A 16,813-nucleotide genomic window follows, 5' to 3' on the forward strand; every position below is an offset into this window, starting at 1 on the left:
CCCCCCGCCGAGATTATCGTGTTCCAGTTGCAAAAACATTCTATCGGTAAAACAATGAAACAGTACTATGTTTACGACGGATTTACTGCGACATAAATGCGACAAAAGTGTATTTACGATTTTCCCTGATTCCCGGTTATCACAATAATGAAAATTCACAAATCACTAACGTTGATGACGCTGCGTTTCTTTACATCAGAACTCGGACGTCAGAAGTGGGAGTGACGTCAACCCTGGAGTTCATCGCGTTCAAATTGCGAAGACATGAGTGGAAAAAAATGAAGTATTAATATGTTTACGACTTACAATTTACTGTGAAATAAATACGACAAAAGTAATTCTGAGTTGGAGTTCCAACTACAAAGTCATTCCTCTGACATGTACTGTATTTATGAATTTCCCAGATTCGTGATTATCACAATAACGAAACCTCACTCGCTGCTAGTGCCTTTTTATCGAGATGAATATCGTCCCAGCCCTAGCGTCATTTCACTGTATGTGTTTTGCTGGCCAGCCTGGGCATTTATCTATATTATTATATTCACTGCATTCATGTCACATGGCCGTAAAAAAATTAAGTTTTTGTCATTTCCAAAAAAAAAATTCGGAAAACATTAACCAGCACCAAATTTAATTGAAAAAGGAGTCACGAGCTGTGTCTAAACTCAGAGTCTGTCTCCTTCAGAGGACACGGTCAATACTGCAGTCGGACGCAAGTGTCGCAACTCGGTAGCCATCTTAGGTTAACGAAACGCGAGAGACGCATAACTTTTCTTCTTCTTCTATGGAGTTTAACTCCACTGACTCCATATGTTATATATATATGTGTATATATATATATATATTTTCACATATTTCCTGGTTTGGCTGTAATGACGCAGATAATTGGCTTCGGCGGAAAAGGGGCGGGGCATATTTCATACTCTTTCATACATTAGTTTGATGTTTTTATTCAAACTAATGTCAGTGGTCCGTCTCTTACATAGATTTCTAATGTCACGTAACGTAACACAAATACTTTTTTTAAAAATTACAAAAAGCTTCGCTTACCAATTTGTATATTTTGTCAATTTTAATATCAAAATTATTTGATATTAGTATTTTCTAAGTACAGAATGTCGATACTTCCGTCCGAATAATTGTAATGTTTTTAAATGTTTTTATATTCAAAGGCTAAAAGTAAAAATAATAATATTGATATTGCTGATAAAAATTAGTTTTTGGGCACGTACATTTTGTTGTATTATTTATGTCTCTGATGTTTTCTCATTGCAAAAATATATAATGTTGTTTCTGTATTTTCTTTGTTATATCGCGTATATATTTAACTCTTTATTTTCATAACTTTGTATGAAGAGTGGGCTCTGAAGGGGGCGGAGCCTGAGTCCTAACACAGCTCATAACTTGCGGTCACGTTTTTCGGACGCAGCGTCGCCGGGTGACATGAACGCATCGCTGTCGTTTACAGGGTGAGAGGGCGTGGATGGTTTAAGCTGCTTTGTCAACTTTGACCCCGTGACCTCTGGCCGTGCTGTGCTGACCCGGATTCTCACTAGGCCCTCCTCAGATCCGCCGGCACCCAGCGGCGGCGGGGAGTGCCGCGCGCCCGACCAGCACACGGACAGAACCCGCCAGCACACGCGGCTCCTGGACACTCTGTGCAGCGCCCTCTCCTGCCAGCGAGCCACGGCGCTGCCAGACTAGTGTGTGTACACACACACACACACACACACACACACACACGTTTCAAACCAGGCAGGTTAGATTACAGGAAGGAGGGAAAGGAAGATTAAAAGTTAAGAATTAAGAACAAAAAAGGTTTTTAAAACAAGGTTCTCAAACTGGAGAGCCTCACGTCTGGCCAATAGGGGGCAGTCAAGTGAAAAAAAAATACAACTGTGCGGGAAAATCAAGATTATATCACAATATTCCATTATAATGTGGCAATAATTACATTTTTTCAAAATAAAAGTGTTGGTTTTGATACGCAGTGATGTGTAATTCACAATAAAAACATATTTATGAGGCAAAATTAGTCTGTAAACATCAAAAACACACATTAACTGGCATTAGGGGCCGCATTAAATCATTTGAGGGTCCACATATGGCCTGTGGACCGCAGGTTTGAAACCTCAGATTACCGCACAAAAATGTGTTAAGGATTTGAAATTATGTCACAATATTCCATTCTAATATAATTATAATGTGTCAATAATGACATTCTGTGATGATATTTCACCTCATTTCAAAATAAAAGCCTTTGTTTTGATACATCACCATGTATAATTCACAATAAAAAGTCTATAAATATGAAAAACACACATTTAAGTGGAGTTAAAGGCTGCATTCAATCATCTGAGAGGCCACAAGTTTGAGACTTCACATTAAAAGTGAAACAGAAAATTAAGATGATAAATCATGTGATAGAAGACGTGTGTGTGTGTGTGTGTGTGTGTGTGTGTGTGTGTACCTTGGCGTCTTTGGCGTAGTAAAGCGTTCGGCCTCTTAGTTTGAAGTATCGTTTCTTCCACCTCTGGAAGGAGCTGGTCTGTTTCAGCAGCAGTCCCTCCTTTATACTCGTCTACACACACACACACACACACACACCAGAGAATACACAACTATTTAAATGGACATAGACACACAACAAATGTCTGGTATTAATCTACAGTAAACTGCTAACAGCCTGTTAACGTGTGTGTGTGTGTGAGAATCTGAGAGCAACAATTTTCCGCATGGAGGACGAGGGATAAACCAGAGAGTGGAGAAGAAAGGAAACTCATTATCTCACACACACACACACACACACACCACCCCTCATTTCTCTGCAGAGCTGTAAACACACATCACACACACTCAGACCACAGAGAAGAGACTGATGGAGAGGAGGAGACGAATGAGGAGGTGAAGGAGGAGAACTTTAATCCTCTGCACATTTGACAAACACAGTCTGACGTCGTAACGTTGTCACACGATGATGGATGAGACATGAACATGAAACAGATGACAGAGTGAAAAATAAGGTTAATGGTTAATGGACTATTTTCTGTCCAAAACCTGGTCCTGATGAGGCAGAACCTCCTTTCTGAGGAACTGGTTAGAGCAAGTCAGAAAATGAAGGTAAGTCAATGTGATGTCCTCAGAAGTCATGGAAACCAGACTGTGTGTGACACACAATCTTGTTTTTATATCTTAGTGAGGACACATCATAGACATAGTGCATTCCCTAACCCCTTACCCTAACCTTAACCATCACAACTAAGTGTCGAATTTTAACCCATTATCCGAACATGAACCTAACCTAAACCTAAACCTAAACCCAATTCTAACCCCAACCCAGGTCTTAACCCTGAAAAAGCCCTTTAAAGTTGTGAGGACCAGACCAAATGTCCCCACAAAGAGACGTTTGTACGTTTTTTGGACCTAAAAACATATTAACACACACACACACACACACACACACACTGACCACACATACTGTATGTATATAAACATACACACATACACACAAAATATTATGTGGGGGGGGATCACTCTCTCTGGACACAGGAGAGGTGGGGCTCTCACTCACACACACACACGCACACACACACACACACGCACACGCACACGCACACGCACACGCACACACACAGACACACTCTCACACACACACACACACACACACACACAAACAAAGTCTATTAATAGCAGAGGAAAGCTGCTGCTGCTCAGAGAAGAGAATTACAAACACACACACACACACACACACACACACACAGGCCTGAGGCTGACATCCTGCCCACCAGCTGTGTCAACTTAAACACAGAAAACACTGCAGCTCAACACACACACTCACTGTGGAGACACACACACACACACGGACAAACATGCGGCTCGTGGGCCACATACGGCCCTCCAGTCACGTTCATGTGGCCCACCACTTCACGGTTAATTACATTTCCGTTCCATATCAATACAAACACTTTTATTTTGAAATTCCGGGAAATTTCATACTCAAACTTCCTACTCAAAAATCGGGAAATTACGAGTTACAGAGAGCAACTGGAATGCACTGTTAGCCTATTAGCATAGCTTCCAATCCAACTCCCATGCAACTTGATACAGCGAAGCTCCTTCCTGCCTCAGAAAGACATTTATTTTGCAACAAAAACCAACTTTAAAAACTGTTTTTTCTACAGAGATGATCAGATTAAACGTCTTTATAACAAAGGTTTGAGTTTAAACAGAAGAAGAGGAGACGAACTGCTGTAAAATCCCCGTTTCTCTTTCTATAGGTATGAAGTTGAACATTCCTGCGGTGGATTAAAGTGAAATACCTCCACGCTGACTTCCCTACAAGGCCTGCAGCTTCAGTAATAATAATAATAATAATGAGAATGATAATAAACGCGGGACTGAGACAGTGACGTCATCTCCTCATTTAGCCCGCTCAGGGAACTCCTCTTGCTCAGCACACACACACACACACACACAGGTATCAGCGATGATGATGAGGAGTCATTATGCAGCAGCATGAGCTGCCGACACGACCAAACAGACTGAATAAACACTCAGTGAGCACTGTATTACCATGTCATGACGAGGCTTTAAATCATGCACGTCATTGGTTTTGCGTTGATCTGACACACACACACACACACACACACACACACACACACACACACACACACACACACGTGTCCAATATTGGCAAACATGATTGGAAAAAGAATAAAAAGTCAAATTAATCTGAACTAGAGAAGATTGATTTTTTATTTATCAATTACCATTTTCATTCAGAAAAAGAGAGAAAATGACTTGTTTTATTAAAACGATGGTGTTCTTTTAGAAAAAAGAGAAAACATTTTTATTTCTATATCATTATTTTCACATTAATTAAAAAAAACAGATCTTTTCTTTTACTTCTTTTTCAGGTGAAAGCCGTACATGTCCACAGAAAAACGTGGCACTGATCCTTTAAAAACTGAAACCTTTTTCAATAAGTGGAACTTTATTATTATAATAATAATATAATAATAGCAAGTTATTTTCTCGTCTTTGCCGGAGCAGCAGCTGAGAGCAGAGGTGACTTTGCTCTAGTTGGATGTTCTATTTTCTATTTTGTCCCTCCTTGGCCTCCATAGTTCCTCTCCTTGTCTTCATCTCCTTCCTGTTGCCAAGTAGGCCAGAAGTGAGCTATAAATAGTCGCTCCGCTTCGCCTCTGTGCGCGCGACTCCTCGCTCGCCGCTGCTCAGAAGAACGAGCGAGAGAGAGGAAGACGGAGAGAAACATGAGTAACCTGATCTCCATGTTCCTTACACCCACACTGTGAGCCTGGACACGACAGGGTGACACACACACACACACACACACACACACACACACAATGGACAAAGGGACAGTCCGTCCAAATGAGTCGAGCAGCTGTGCTCAGTCGCTCTCACTCGCTGGATAAAGAAGCAGCAGCAGCAGCTTCAGCAGCATGAGCAGCAGCAGACGTTCAGCAGCAGCAGAAGTTCAGCAGCAGCTTCAGCAGCAGCAGCTTCAGCAGCATGAGCAGCAGCAGACGTTCAGCAGCAGCAGAAGTTCAGCAGAAGTTCAGCAGCAGCAGCTTCAGCAGCAGCAGAAGTTCAGCAGCAGCAGAAGTTCAGCAACAGTAACAGCAGCAGCAGCAGTAACAGCAGCAGCAGCAGTAACAGCAGCAGCCTCAGCAGCAGCTTCAGCAGCAGCTTCAGCAGCACAGCAGCAGCTTCAGTAGCAGCAGCAGCAGCAGAAGTTCAGCAGCAGCAGCCGAAGTTCAGCAGCAGCAGCAGCCGAAGTTCAGCAGCAGCAGCAGCAGAAGTTCAGCAGCAACAGTAACAGCAGCAGCAGCAGAAGTTCAGCAGTATCAGCAGCAGCAGAAGTTCCCTTGAAACGAGCGCAGAGGAAGCTCGTGACGACACTAGAACAGACAAAGTCACTAAACTCCTGCAGGATCAGGACCATGGAGGACAGAGGACATCTAGTGCACTCCTGTCTGTCCTCTACTGGACTAATAATAATAATAGAGGCTTTGTCTTCTTTTTCACGTGAAGCCCCAGAGCTTACACCAATCAGCAGCTCCCTCTGGACCTCGTGAGGTTTCTATCTAATTAATGAGATGTTTTAAAGTCGGCTCCACTTCCATCTGCTTCAGTGTTTCAGAAGTGTTTTAAATGAGAAGAGCAAAGGTTACAGTGTCAGGCCTCAGGGGGGCGCTCTGCCACATCTCAAACACCGCCACTCAACAGGTTCATGGGCTCACAGGAACTTCCAGAGTCAGTCACTCAAAGAAGGCGCATTCACTCACAAGACCAAGACCAGACCAGTACCACCAGCAAGACCAAGGCAGGGCAAGACTAGATATGTACCAAGACAAAAAACAAGGGACAGTGATACAAAATCAAGACCAAGACCAGACTTGTACCAAGTCCAACAGCAAGGCCAGACAAGATCAAGACCAGACTTGTACCAAGAGCAAGGCATGCTGAGACCAGGACCAGAACTGTACCAAGACCAAAACGAAAGCAAGGACAAGCTCAAGTCCAGCTATCTACCAAGACAAAAACCAAGGTACAGTGATACCAAATCAAGACCAAGACCAGATTTGTACCAAGACCAACAGGAAGTCAAGACAAGACCAAATCAAGATCAAGATCAGAGCTGTACAAAGAGCAAGGCATGCTAAGACTTAGTCAAGACCAGAACTCTACCTAGAAAGAAAGAAAAGACTTGTACCAAGGCCAACAGCAAGGCAAGACAAGGCCAAATCAAGACCAGGATCAGATTTATACCAAGAACAACATTGCTAAGACTTAGTCAAGACCAAGACAAGATATGTACCAAGTACCAAGACCAAAGGCAAAGCAGGGCAAGACCAAGACCAAACTTGTACCAAAGCAAAGCAAGGCGAGACCAATTCAGAACAGAGAAGTGAGGCCAAGGCAGTGCAAGATCAAGTCAAGACCAGACTTGTACCAAGACCAAAAACAAGGCAGGGTGAGATCAAATCTAGACCAAGATAAGATTTGAACAGCAACGAAGACCAAGAGCAAGGCAGCGTGAGATCATGTCAAGACTAAGATGAGTCCTCATGATACAGTCTGGTCTTGGTCTTGGTCTAGGTCTTGACCTCTACACACACTCATACGCACACTCATGCATTCAGTTTTACGACAAAAGAAAAAGGAACCCCGACAATTTAAAAACTCATGACTGATTCCACTGTCTCACTGTCTCACTGCCTCACTGCCGCTGACAGAGGACCACTGTCTCACTGCCTAACTGTCTCACTGCCGCTGACAGAGGACCACTGTCTCAGGTCTATTATACCTCCATGTCTGGACTCGGGTGCGTGTGGAGCAGTGCAACAGTCGACTCTTTCACAGTCTCTGAATCTCCTCCTCCTCCTCCTCCACTCTCCTGTCGTTGTCTTCTCCTGTCCTCCCTGGTTGGACATAATTGCACCTCAGTCCCCCGTCCACTCCCACTACCACATGCTAAAGATGTCACCATGGCGATGGGAAAATTACAACCCGGTGTTCTGGAAAGGGGGCAATTCCCCTGTCGGTGATCTCCTCTCCTTTGTGCCGCGTACTCGGGGGGAAGGTGTCCGCGTGTCGAGTGGGTCGGCGGGGACGTGAAGTGATGCCGGTGAGGACTGCAATTTACACACAATTACCTCAATTAGATGCAGCGTCGCACAAACACGGACTCACTCACAATCCCACCAGATCAGCGAGATATGAAACCCACTCTGAAAGCACAGACTGGAAGCGTTGGTGTTCTTTTACAACCCACCATCATCATCATCATCATCATCATCATCATCATCATCATCACTTCCCCTCAGCTGAAATGGAACATTTGAGTGTAAAAGCGAAGCAGCAAATTTCCTGTTTACATAAAAAGCTCTCGGCGCAGTCTGTCAGAGGAGAATATAAAAACAGACAAGAATTGTTCTGTTCCTCTTTGCCTACGCTCCCCGGCAGGAAGTACCCGCGAGACATGTGAGTGGGCAAACGCCTCACAACACAAGAACAACACTTTGAGTGACTGCTCAGATGTGGGCGTGTCCTCCACATGGAAACACTAAGATAATCACAGAGAGGATTAAACAAGTTTAAAAAAAAAAAAAAAAACAGAATCAGAGTCAGGAAACGCAGGATTACTCACACACAACACTGATAATATTATGTTATAATTATACACAGCAGATGCTTTTTAAACCTCAGCGTGAGCGTCGTCCACTTTGAAATCTAAAGTTCCTTAAATCAGGACTCTGATCCACATATAAGACCAGGATCAATGATTCCTGTAAATATCATTGTTTAAAGTGAAAAAGTCAGTCGCCGACAAGACGTACGTACTAAGACCAGGACCAAAAGCAAAGCAGGCCGAGACCAAGTCCAGATACATGTATGTACCAAGACAAAAACCAAGGTAGAATGAGACCAAGTCAAGACCAAGACCAGACTTGAACCAAGAAGAAGACAAAGAACAGGGCAACCTTGTACCAAGACCAAAAGCAAAGCAAGACAAGGCCAAATCAGGACCAGGATCAGACTCATACCAAGAACAAGGATTGATATATGATATTACAGTTATATAGACTACTTAAATCAGGACTCTGATCAACACACAAGACCAGGATCAGTGATTACCGTAAGTATTATTGCTTTAATGTGAACACGCAGATACAAAAACTCAGTCGCCGTCAGGACTTGGCGTGCGTACTAAGACCAAGACCAAGACCAAGACCAAAGCAAAGCAGGCCAAGACCAAGTCCAGGTGCATGTATGTACCAAGACAAAAACCGAGGTCGATCGAGACCAAGACAAGAACCAAGACTAGACTTGAACCAAGAAGAAGACAAAGAACAAGGAAACCTTGTACCAAGACCAAAAGCAAAGCAAGACAAGGCCAAATCAGGACCAGGATCAGACTCGTACCAAGAACAAGGCATGCTAAGACTTCTGGGATTGATGGGATTCATGAGCTCATGAGAGGGTGAATTAATAATCAGTCCACTTCACTGGGCTTCAGCTTCACAACAGAGTGGATAATTATCCATCAACATAAACGAGAGCTGCTTTCTTTAATAGAAACGATTGACATCACTGTGCTTTGATGAAGAGTTTTGTTTTGACTGTGAATTTAAAACATTGTTCACTTCTTTAATTCATTTATTTCAGCAAACATCAGTAATAAAGTGAAAATGCTCAGTTAGGGGGCGCTGTGCTCCGACAACCACCTCCACTTCTCAAAATGTTTGTTTTCAAAAGCTCTAGAAATCACCTGTGATGTCACAGAAGGAGGTGTGGCTTCAATAGCCCAGCAGTAAGTAGTGACTACTACTACTGTGTGTGTCTGTGACTGAGGAATAACATCAACTGTACTTTCATCAAATCCGATTGTGTTCATTTTATTCTTGTTAATTCCCAAGAAAAGTTTCCTATTTAAAAAATGTTTTTATTATTATTTTAGAAATATATTTATTTAATCTTTATTTAACCAGGTAAAAAAGAAACAAACATTGAGATCGAAATAAGAATTAGATTAGATTAGATTAGAATAGATTAGATTAGACAGGTTACAAAGAATAATTTAGCAGGACATTTAAAGTGCAGGAGTTGAGGTGACAGTAATAAAAATTAAAAACACAGGTTTCTCTTTGTCTAATGAAGATTGAACGAAACACTCTGAGTGAACTCACCGACACACACACACACACACACACACACACACACACTGAACTGTCAGCTGTCATGGATTCAGTCAATAAAGGACAAACGATGTGGTCGCCCACGGCAACTGAGGACCCACAGAGACAGTGGAAGTAAAGGAGGGACAACAGAGACAATGTGATGGGTAAAGTGTGTGTGTACATCCACACACACACACACATACAGTAGAGCACAAAGCAAACAAAGCAGTGGAACAACACTCAGTGAGTGTGTACCTGCATGATCCATTAGTAACTACAACACACACACACACACACGACAACTAGCATTATTAGCTCAGTGTCAACATGCTAGGAACATGGGTACAGTTACAGTGGGAGCTAATGTTAGCTCATAATGTAGCCTAGCATCTGTCAATGACTGACTCTGACATGTGTAAACAAACATGTATATCAAATCGTGTTTAAACCACTCGTAGCACTTTTGGTGTTTTTAAGAATAAAATAAAAGCTAATGATGAACATTTCCAGACAATTAATACGATTAAGTTTACGTACAAAAAAACTGAACGAAATTAGTGTTGGGAAAAGTTTCGTTTTCTACGAAAAAATAAATAAATAAAAACACGGAAATATTTTGTAACAACATAAACATCTGTAAGAAATATAACATATATGAGTATTTGTGAAATCACGATATATATATATTGATACAATATTATCATGATATTTAAGTCACGATACGATATTATCACGATATTGATACATATCATAGGTGTCTAGCGCCACACAGTGGCCATTGTGTTGAAGGATGTGACGTTGTGTTCAATGAGTTTTTATTTTTATTTACAGTTTGTTGAAGGAGCAAAACAAAGCCTCCAGAATCTTATGATGCACTTAACGTATATATTTGAGGACGGGTGAGACCTGCCATCATCTGGCCCGTGTCTCGAGTAAATAAACTCCCGTGTGCGGTGAATAATGCAGGTGGGGTGGAGTGGAGCAGTCAATAATTAAGTGTGGGAGGACGACACTCGTTTACGCCGCGGGCCAAGAAAGCTTAGGTGTCAGAGGTAAGAGTCAGTGCAGCGTCCTCTTACTCTGACCTGCCTGCACTTTAGATTCATTATTCAACACACATTCATACAAATAAATGTGTGTGTATTCACTTTATACACAGCTCACTTCACTATACAGCGACACAAACGTGGGGATTTGGGTTTAAAGTGACAAAGAAATCAGTTTAACTAAAGGGTTCACATGCGTTTAGGTCTTAAAACAATTTGTTTAATATTATTATGAGACACTGAGACCTCATTTTAATTTCATTTATTTATTTGTATGTGATTTTATTAGGGTTATTTGAGGCTAAAATAAGCTTTTTTGCTTGATTTTTTCACCTGATTACAAAAATAGTTGCATTTTCCTTCTCTATTAATCAGCTAATCGATAAATTAACTATCAATTGCAGCTTTAATCGACTTTAATACGGGTTAATATGTACTTTTAAATCAGCAGGCATATTTAAAAAGTAAAAATATAAAAGGGACAGGCTTTATTTTAACATAATGATTAATTTTTCAGTTTCATGCTGATGCAGAAAACTTCATTTTGAGCTAAAGTCGCAGGTATACAAGAGCAGAAGAGTGAATTTCTTTTTCCATTTTCCTCTGTGTGTGAATCTGTTAGTATTCTTTTATTGTTGTATGATATTGAGGATTTATTGGATGGTTTTCCGTCGTTAAGTGTGGACACCAGAGGCGGCTGAGGATCCTAATAAACCAAACCAAACTACAGCTGCCTCTGAGCTTCATCACTACAATTGCATGTGTTGTAAAAGGTCCAGTTGGCAGGCAAAGGTCAAAGTGCACATCAATTAAAGGGATATTCCGTTGTTTTTTTTTGAAGAGTAGCTGCTTTAACAGCCTGAGAAACAGAGGAAACACACACAAAAACACACATTTTTAACACTTAACAAAAGCCCCACTGACTTTTCAGCCAGAAACTGAAGTTTGTAAACCACTCACTCTCCCACACCAAACCCCATAGAGAAAATCAGTGATTTAAGCTCACGGGGACACAGGAGCTGCTGGTCTACTGCTGCCTCGTGTGGTCACTTTGTGTCACTGAGGTCAATCTGAATGTAGGATTTAAAATGCCGAATTTTACAAAATAAGACATTTGAACTTAGTGATGGAGGCAGCAGTGGATCAACAACTCCTGTGTGTGTGATGTTAAAATCACTGGTTTTCTCTATGGGGTTTGGTGTGGGAGAGCGAGTGGTTTACAAAGGGACAAAAACCTTGAATTTCCAGTCAAAAAGTCTCTCTAACAGTGACACAAAGACGTAAAAGGTGGCTGAAATTGACTGGCATTATTCATATTAACTCCCACACTTCCAAAAACCTGAACTATCCCTTAAATATTCCTTAACCAGTGTCTTTCTCTCAGAGACAAAACAGCAGGATGTTTGTGTCCCCTACAAAAACATCATCATGTAAAGTAAAAGCATGTGAGGACACACACACACACACACACAGACAGACAGACAGACAGACAGAGGGGTGTCTTACCTTGGTCCTGATCTGTCCTGAGGTGGACACTTTCCGGATCAGCTTCTGCGGTCCCTCCTGCTCCGCCTCGCTGTCAGAGGACTCGTCCGCGGCTCCGGAGCCGGACACAGCTCCCACCACATGTGCATGGATTCCCGGCGCGGACGCGGGCCCTTTCTCCGGCTCCTGTCGCGGGGAGATGGGACAAAACCAGTCGGGGTTATTATCCTGCTCCTTGTTACCGGCCGCGGTGTCGCGCTCCTCCGCGGTGGCGGCAGCAGCGGCAGCGGCGGCGGCTCCCTTCCTCTCCTGGAGGCGGGAGGAAGCGTCTCTCCTCCTCGCTGTCATCTCTCCGCGGCTCTGTGGCTGAGCACGGCCGGATTTGGTGGAGTGTGAGTGGGCTGGGAGACGCGCATGTCGCGGGCTCGGTGGGGATGGGCTCCGTGGCGTTACTCCCCCTCCCCTCTCCTCCCCCCGCCTTCCTCCTCCTCCTCTTCCTCCTGTGAACACTCAACTCCAGAACCCTGCGCTGCTGCTGCTGTTCTTACTGGATCACACACAAGGAGCCCGCCTCATCCTCTCCACCAGACCCGAGCCAGGGCAGACGTAGACCCGGACCCGGTCAGACCTTAGACCAGGGCCAGGACCAGGGCAGACCCAGACCCTTTACACGGAGTCACAACATCCACCAACTGTTCCTTATTCATTTCAATTCATTTAATGTTCACTCATGTCAGAATAACCCGATAATATATTAAGGAGATGGTCAAATATTATAAATAAACAAAATAAAAACCGATATATAATATAATATAATGTAGAGAAGTATTAAATATACAGATAATAATAGAATAGACAATATAAACATCTTACGTAAACTGGTTATATCTGGATATGTATATAAAATAAGATACAAGACACAATACGATCATTTACAATACAATACCATTACTTATAATACGCTAAGGAATATGAGAAGCTGCGATACGATACGTTGCGATACGATAAGTTGCGATACGATTAGTTGCGATACGATTAGTTGCGATACGATAATTTGCGATACGATAAGTTGCAATACGATAAGTTGCGATATGATATGATAAGGAACGACACATTACAATACCATAAGTTATGATATGATACAGTTATTTACGATATAAGTTACAATACGATAAATGATGATACAATAAATTACTATATGATGCGATAGGATAAACTATGATACGATATGACGCAATACGTTATGATATGAAATTAAGTTATAACACGATTAGTGACGGATACAATAAATTATGATATGATACAGTAGGATGAGATGTGATACGATTGAATAAAGAAGATAAGCTACGATATATTATGATAGTATATAATATGATGAGACAATATACAATAACATAAGATAATCATTGGTCAGTCCCACACTGGGGAAATCACACAGTGTAAAGAGAGTGAGTCTGACATTTAATGTACAGAGAAGAAAAGAAACACTGATTTAACCCTGGTCACTGTTTATACTGAACATACATAAGGTTACATCACTGTATACACTGTATTCTATGTGTTATGATCTTCATATTTGATTTTTTTTTTCTTTTACTTCCTGTTTGTGTTTACAATCCACACTGATGATGTGTTTAAAGATCGTATCTTATTTTATTTTATTTACATTTAAGTTCATATTTATCTGTGTATTCATTCAGGTTATTGTTTTAATTAATCTTATTGTATAATATCATCTTGTACTTGAATCTTATGTTGTTTGTTCCGTGAAATGTGAGAAAATGGTGATGAACAACAATGGAGGAGGAAAGAAACCTCAACATATTCACATTACAGCAGCTGAAATCACAAGAAAAACACTGAAAACAATGAATCTGTTATTAAAACAGGGAGCGAATGGTTTAGTAAAGAACTAATAATCAACTGATTGTAGCAGCCATGTGTACAAATGTATAATAATATTTGTTATTTATCTATGTTAAAACCTGATTGAAAGACTTATTGTAATAAATGATTTGAATGAGAAGAGTTAAAATACTACTAAATAATACATATAATAGTAATAATTTCCACTGAGTATAAATGGACCTGGAGTAGGTGAGAAAATGGACAGAAGAGAAGAAGAAAACAGAAACTCTTTTCAAAGCAACCACACGAAATCCAAGAAAATCCCATTTCCACTCATTCACCGAGTGTAAACCCGTCGTGAAACACTGTCCGCGCGCGTTTTCAGCACAATCAGCCTTTAAACGTGACTTTGTGTTTCTTACATAATGACATTTACGACAGAGGAGATGAGACGTTTCTATAGAAACTCACTCGCAGAGACTTTGGCTCATGAAACGCGGCGTTTTCACTGAAAAACACAAACCAAGTGAAGAAGAAGAAGAAGAAGAAGAAAAGTGTCCAATGACTGACCAGTTCCTCCCACACTGGACTGCGGGTCAGACGGTAGACATCCTCCATAGTCCCGGTCCGGTCCGGTCCAGTCCTCCGCTGCGTCCAAAGCACCGAGCTTAGCTCCGGGTCCGGGTTCGGGAACAGGACGGTGGAGGAATGCGCGCTCTGCCACCGCCTCGCCGCTCATCCGCGCGCTGCAAACACGCGTCTCGCTCCGCCGCTACCGTGAAGTGAAGCCTGTGGGCTACTACAACCGTCACACCTCCTCCTCCTCCCTCCTCCCGCCTCCTCTTCCCTCCCCCCTCCTTTCTGCTCCTCGCTCCGTTGGGGTCGCTCCACGTGACGCACGTCAAAACCGCTTTAAACGCGTGCGCGGTTTGTCCTTGGCACGCGTTTCCTCTTTTGTCATTTGAGGGAGAGCACGCGCCCAACTCAACTCCACTAACATGTGTGGATGACGTCACCAATTAGCGTGCCAAAAAGAAAACAACAGCAAACAAATAATTAAAGGTCCAGTGTGTAATGGTGCATTCCATTTGTGGTGAGAATTCAGAATGTGCGAGGTCAAGGAACTCAGATATTTACGACTAGGAAACTCGGAGCGACCTCACCATCAGATTCAAAGATGGCTTCAAACGACGCTACTTTTTAATGTTGTTTGTTTCCGATATAAATGGAACGCAGCTCAATGGTACTTTCCTTTTGTAGTCGGATTTTGGAATTTGTGAAGACAAGGAACGCCCAACTGCCACCATTCAAACAATGCTACTTTTTCGGTTAATTTCACTTCTTTAAAAAAAAAAAGGTAGATAAGTCATACTAATAGTACTGTTTTATTTTTCGGGCATTGCTGTGTTGTTTGTGTGCGTAAAAAACAAACAAACACGTAGACGTTATTATTGACTGGTATTTGCTAACAGTGGCTAGCCCAAACTATGTTTGCGTGGTCAACTCTGGTTTTTTTTCCAACTTCTCGGAATTAACTCAGAGGCGACGTCGCTCCAAGTTCCGACTTTCGAACTCTGATATAAATGGAACATAGCAAAGCAGTCAAAATTGGGAGTGACGTCAACTTCAATTTCCTGTTAAGAAGTCGGAAAAAAGAACATAGACACAAAGGTATTTTGGGCTAATCATTGTTAGCAATTAGCAATGTAATTTGTTCACACGCAAACAGTATAGCAACATAACATAACATAAAACCACAAACATTTAACACTACCATGCGTTTGACTGATTCACTGTGAAACAAACACGACAAAAGTGCTAGAAACAGTAAAAGTAGTTAAGTGTTTTTGCTATTAACACAACTGGCAGCCATCTTGGATTTCGTCCTATGTCGGCGTATCGTTCCATTAACCTTCGTAGTCGTAATTGGTCGTGAATTCATCTCAGAGTTGACCACAGAGGTATTTTGGGCTAGCCATTTTAGCAATACCAGTAAAATAAACAATGCTAACAGTGTTTTGCTCACACAAACAGTGTAGCAATGTAGCAACACGGATAACAATTAAACATTTCTATGTGTACGACTCATTTACTGTTAAACAAATACGACAGAAGTTCAATTAACGGCACAATTTTCAATAATAATTTTTACTTTTGACGTGAGTGGAGTCTTGTGTTGCGGTCCGCGAGGATACCCCTCAGTTTCCGGGTTGTAAACCCCGTCACTCACTGTGGAACGCGAAGCTTTGACATTTTTTTCGCCCCCCCTCGCTTTCTTCACAGCGTCGGAACTAACGAGGCGTTCGTCCACAATCCACTCCGGAAGACTTAAGCACCGGACCCTGTTTGTCCTTCAGTTATTATCTCCCGGCTCCGGCTGGAGTTAGTTGTCAGTTGTTATGAAATGTGAATGATTCCGCAGACTCACTGACAGACAGACAGGCAGGCAGGCAGGCAGGCAGGCAGACAGACAGACAGACAGGTGTGGACGGTTATTTCTCTCTCTCTGTGACACGTTTGTCTTTCATGGAGACGTCTTTGTAAAACATGCACGGACAGATGTTGTGTCGCCGCACGGCAGCGGCGGCGGTGACTGCCCGGAGGATGAGGAACATTGTGGGCTGTGTTCTGGGCAGAGACGGCTGGATGTGGAGGAGCCATGAGGTCAAACTCGTCAACACGGCCTCAGGTAAACTCAACGTGTCCATGTCATGTCATGTGGGGTGG

The 16,813-nt window shown here is 42.3% G+C and overlaps 2 protein-coding genes across 7 annotated transcripts in view; one reads left to right on the top strand and one right to left on the bottom strand.

The window, feature by feature from the left end:
• Positions 1-14,898, bottom strand: part of dgkh (diacylglycerol kinase, eta) — a 51,895-nt gene extending 36,997 nt beyond the window's left edge. For 2 of the 6 annotated variants that reach the window (XM_058622504.1, XM_058622500.1), the window contains exons 1-4: positions 14,657-14,898; positions 12,260-12,424; positions 2,471-2,581; positions 1,542-1,700 (exon numbers count right to left, since the gene is read on the bottom strand). In XM_058622504.1, coding sequence (XP_058478487.1) covers positions 1,542-1,700; positions 2,471-2,581; positions 12,260-12,424; positions 14,657-14,704 — 483 coding nt within the window. In that variant the 5' untranslated portion in view covers positions 14,705-14,898. The remainder of the gene's footprint in view (positions 1-1,541; positions 1,701-2,470; positions 2,582-12,259; positions 12,425-14,656) is intronic. The other 4 variants (XM_058622503.1, XM_058622499.1, XM_058622509.1 and 1 more) reach the window with 2 other exon arrangements.
• A 1,516-nt stretch (positions 14,899-16,414) lies between these two features.
• Positions 16,415-16,813, top strand: part of vwa8 (von Willebrand factor A domain containing 8) — a 46,720-nt gene continuing 46,321 nt past the window's right edge. Inside the window, exon 1 of the mRNA XM_058622497.1 lies at positions 16,415-16,775. Coding sequence (XP_058478480.1) covers positions 16,634-16,775 — 142 coding nt within the window. The 5' untranslated portion in view covers positions 16,415-16,633. The remainder of the gene's footprint in view (positions 16,776-16,813) is intronic.

The sequence above is a fragment of the Solea solea genome, chromosome 2, assembly GCF_958295425.1.
Source record: "Solea solea chromosome 2, fSolSol10.1, whole genome shotgun sequence".
Classification (NCBI taxonomy): domain Eukaryota; kingdom Metazoa; phylum Chordata; class Actinopteri; order Pleuronectiformes; family Soleidae; genus Solea; species Solea solea.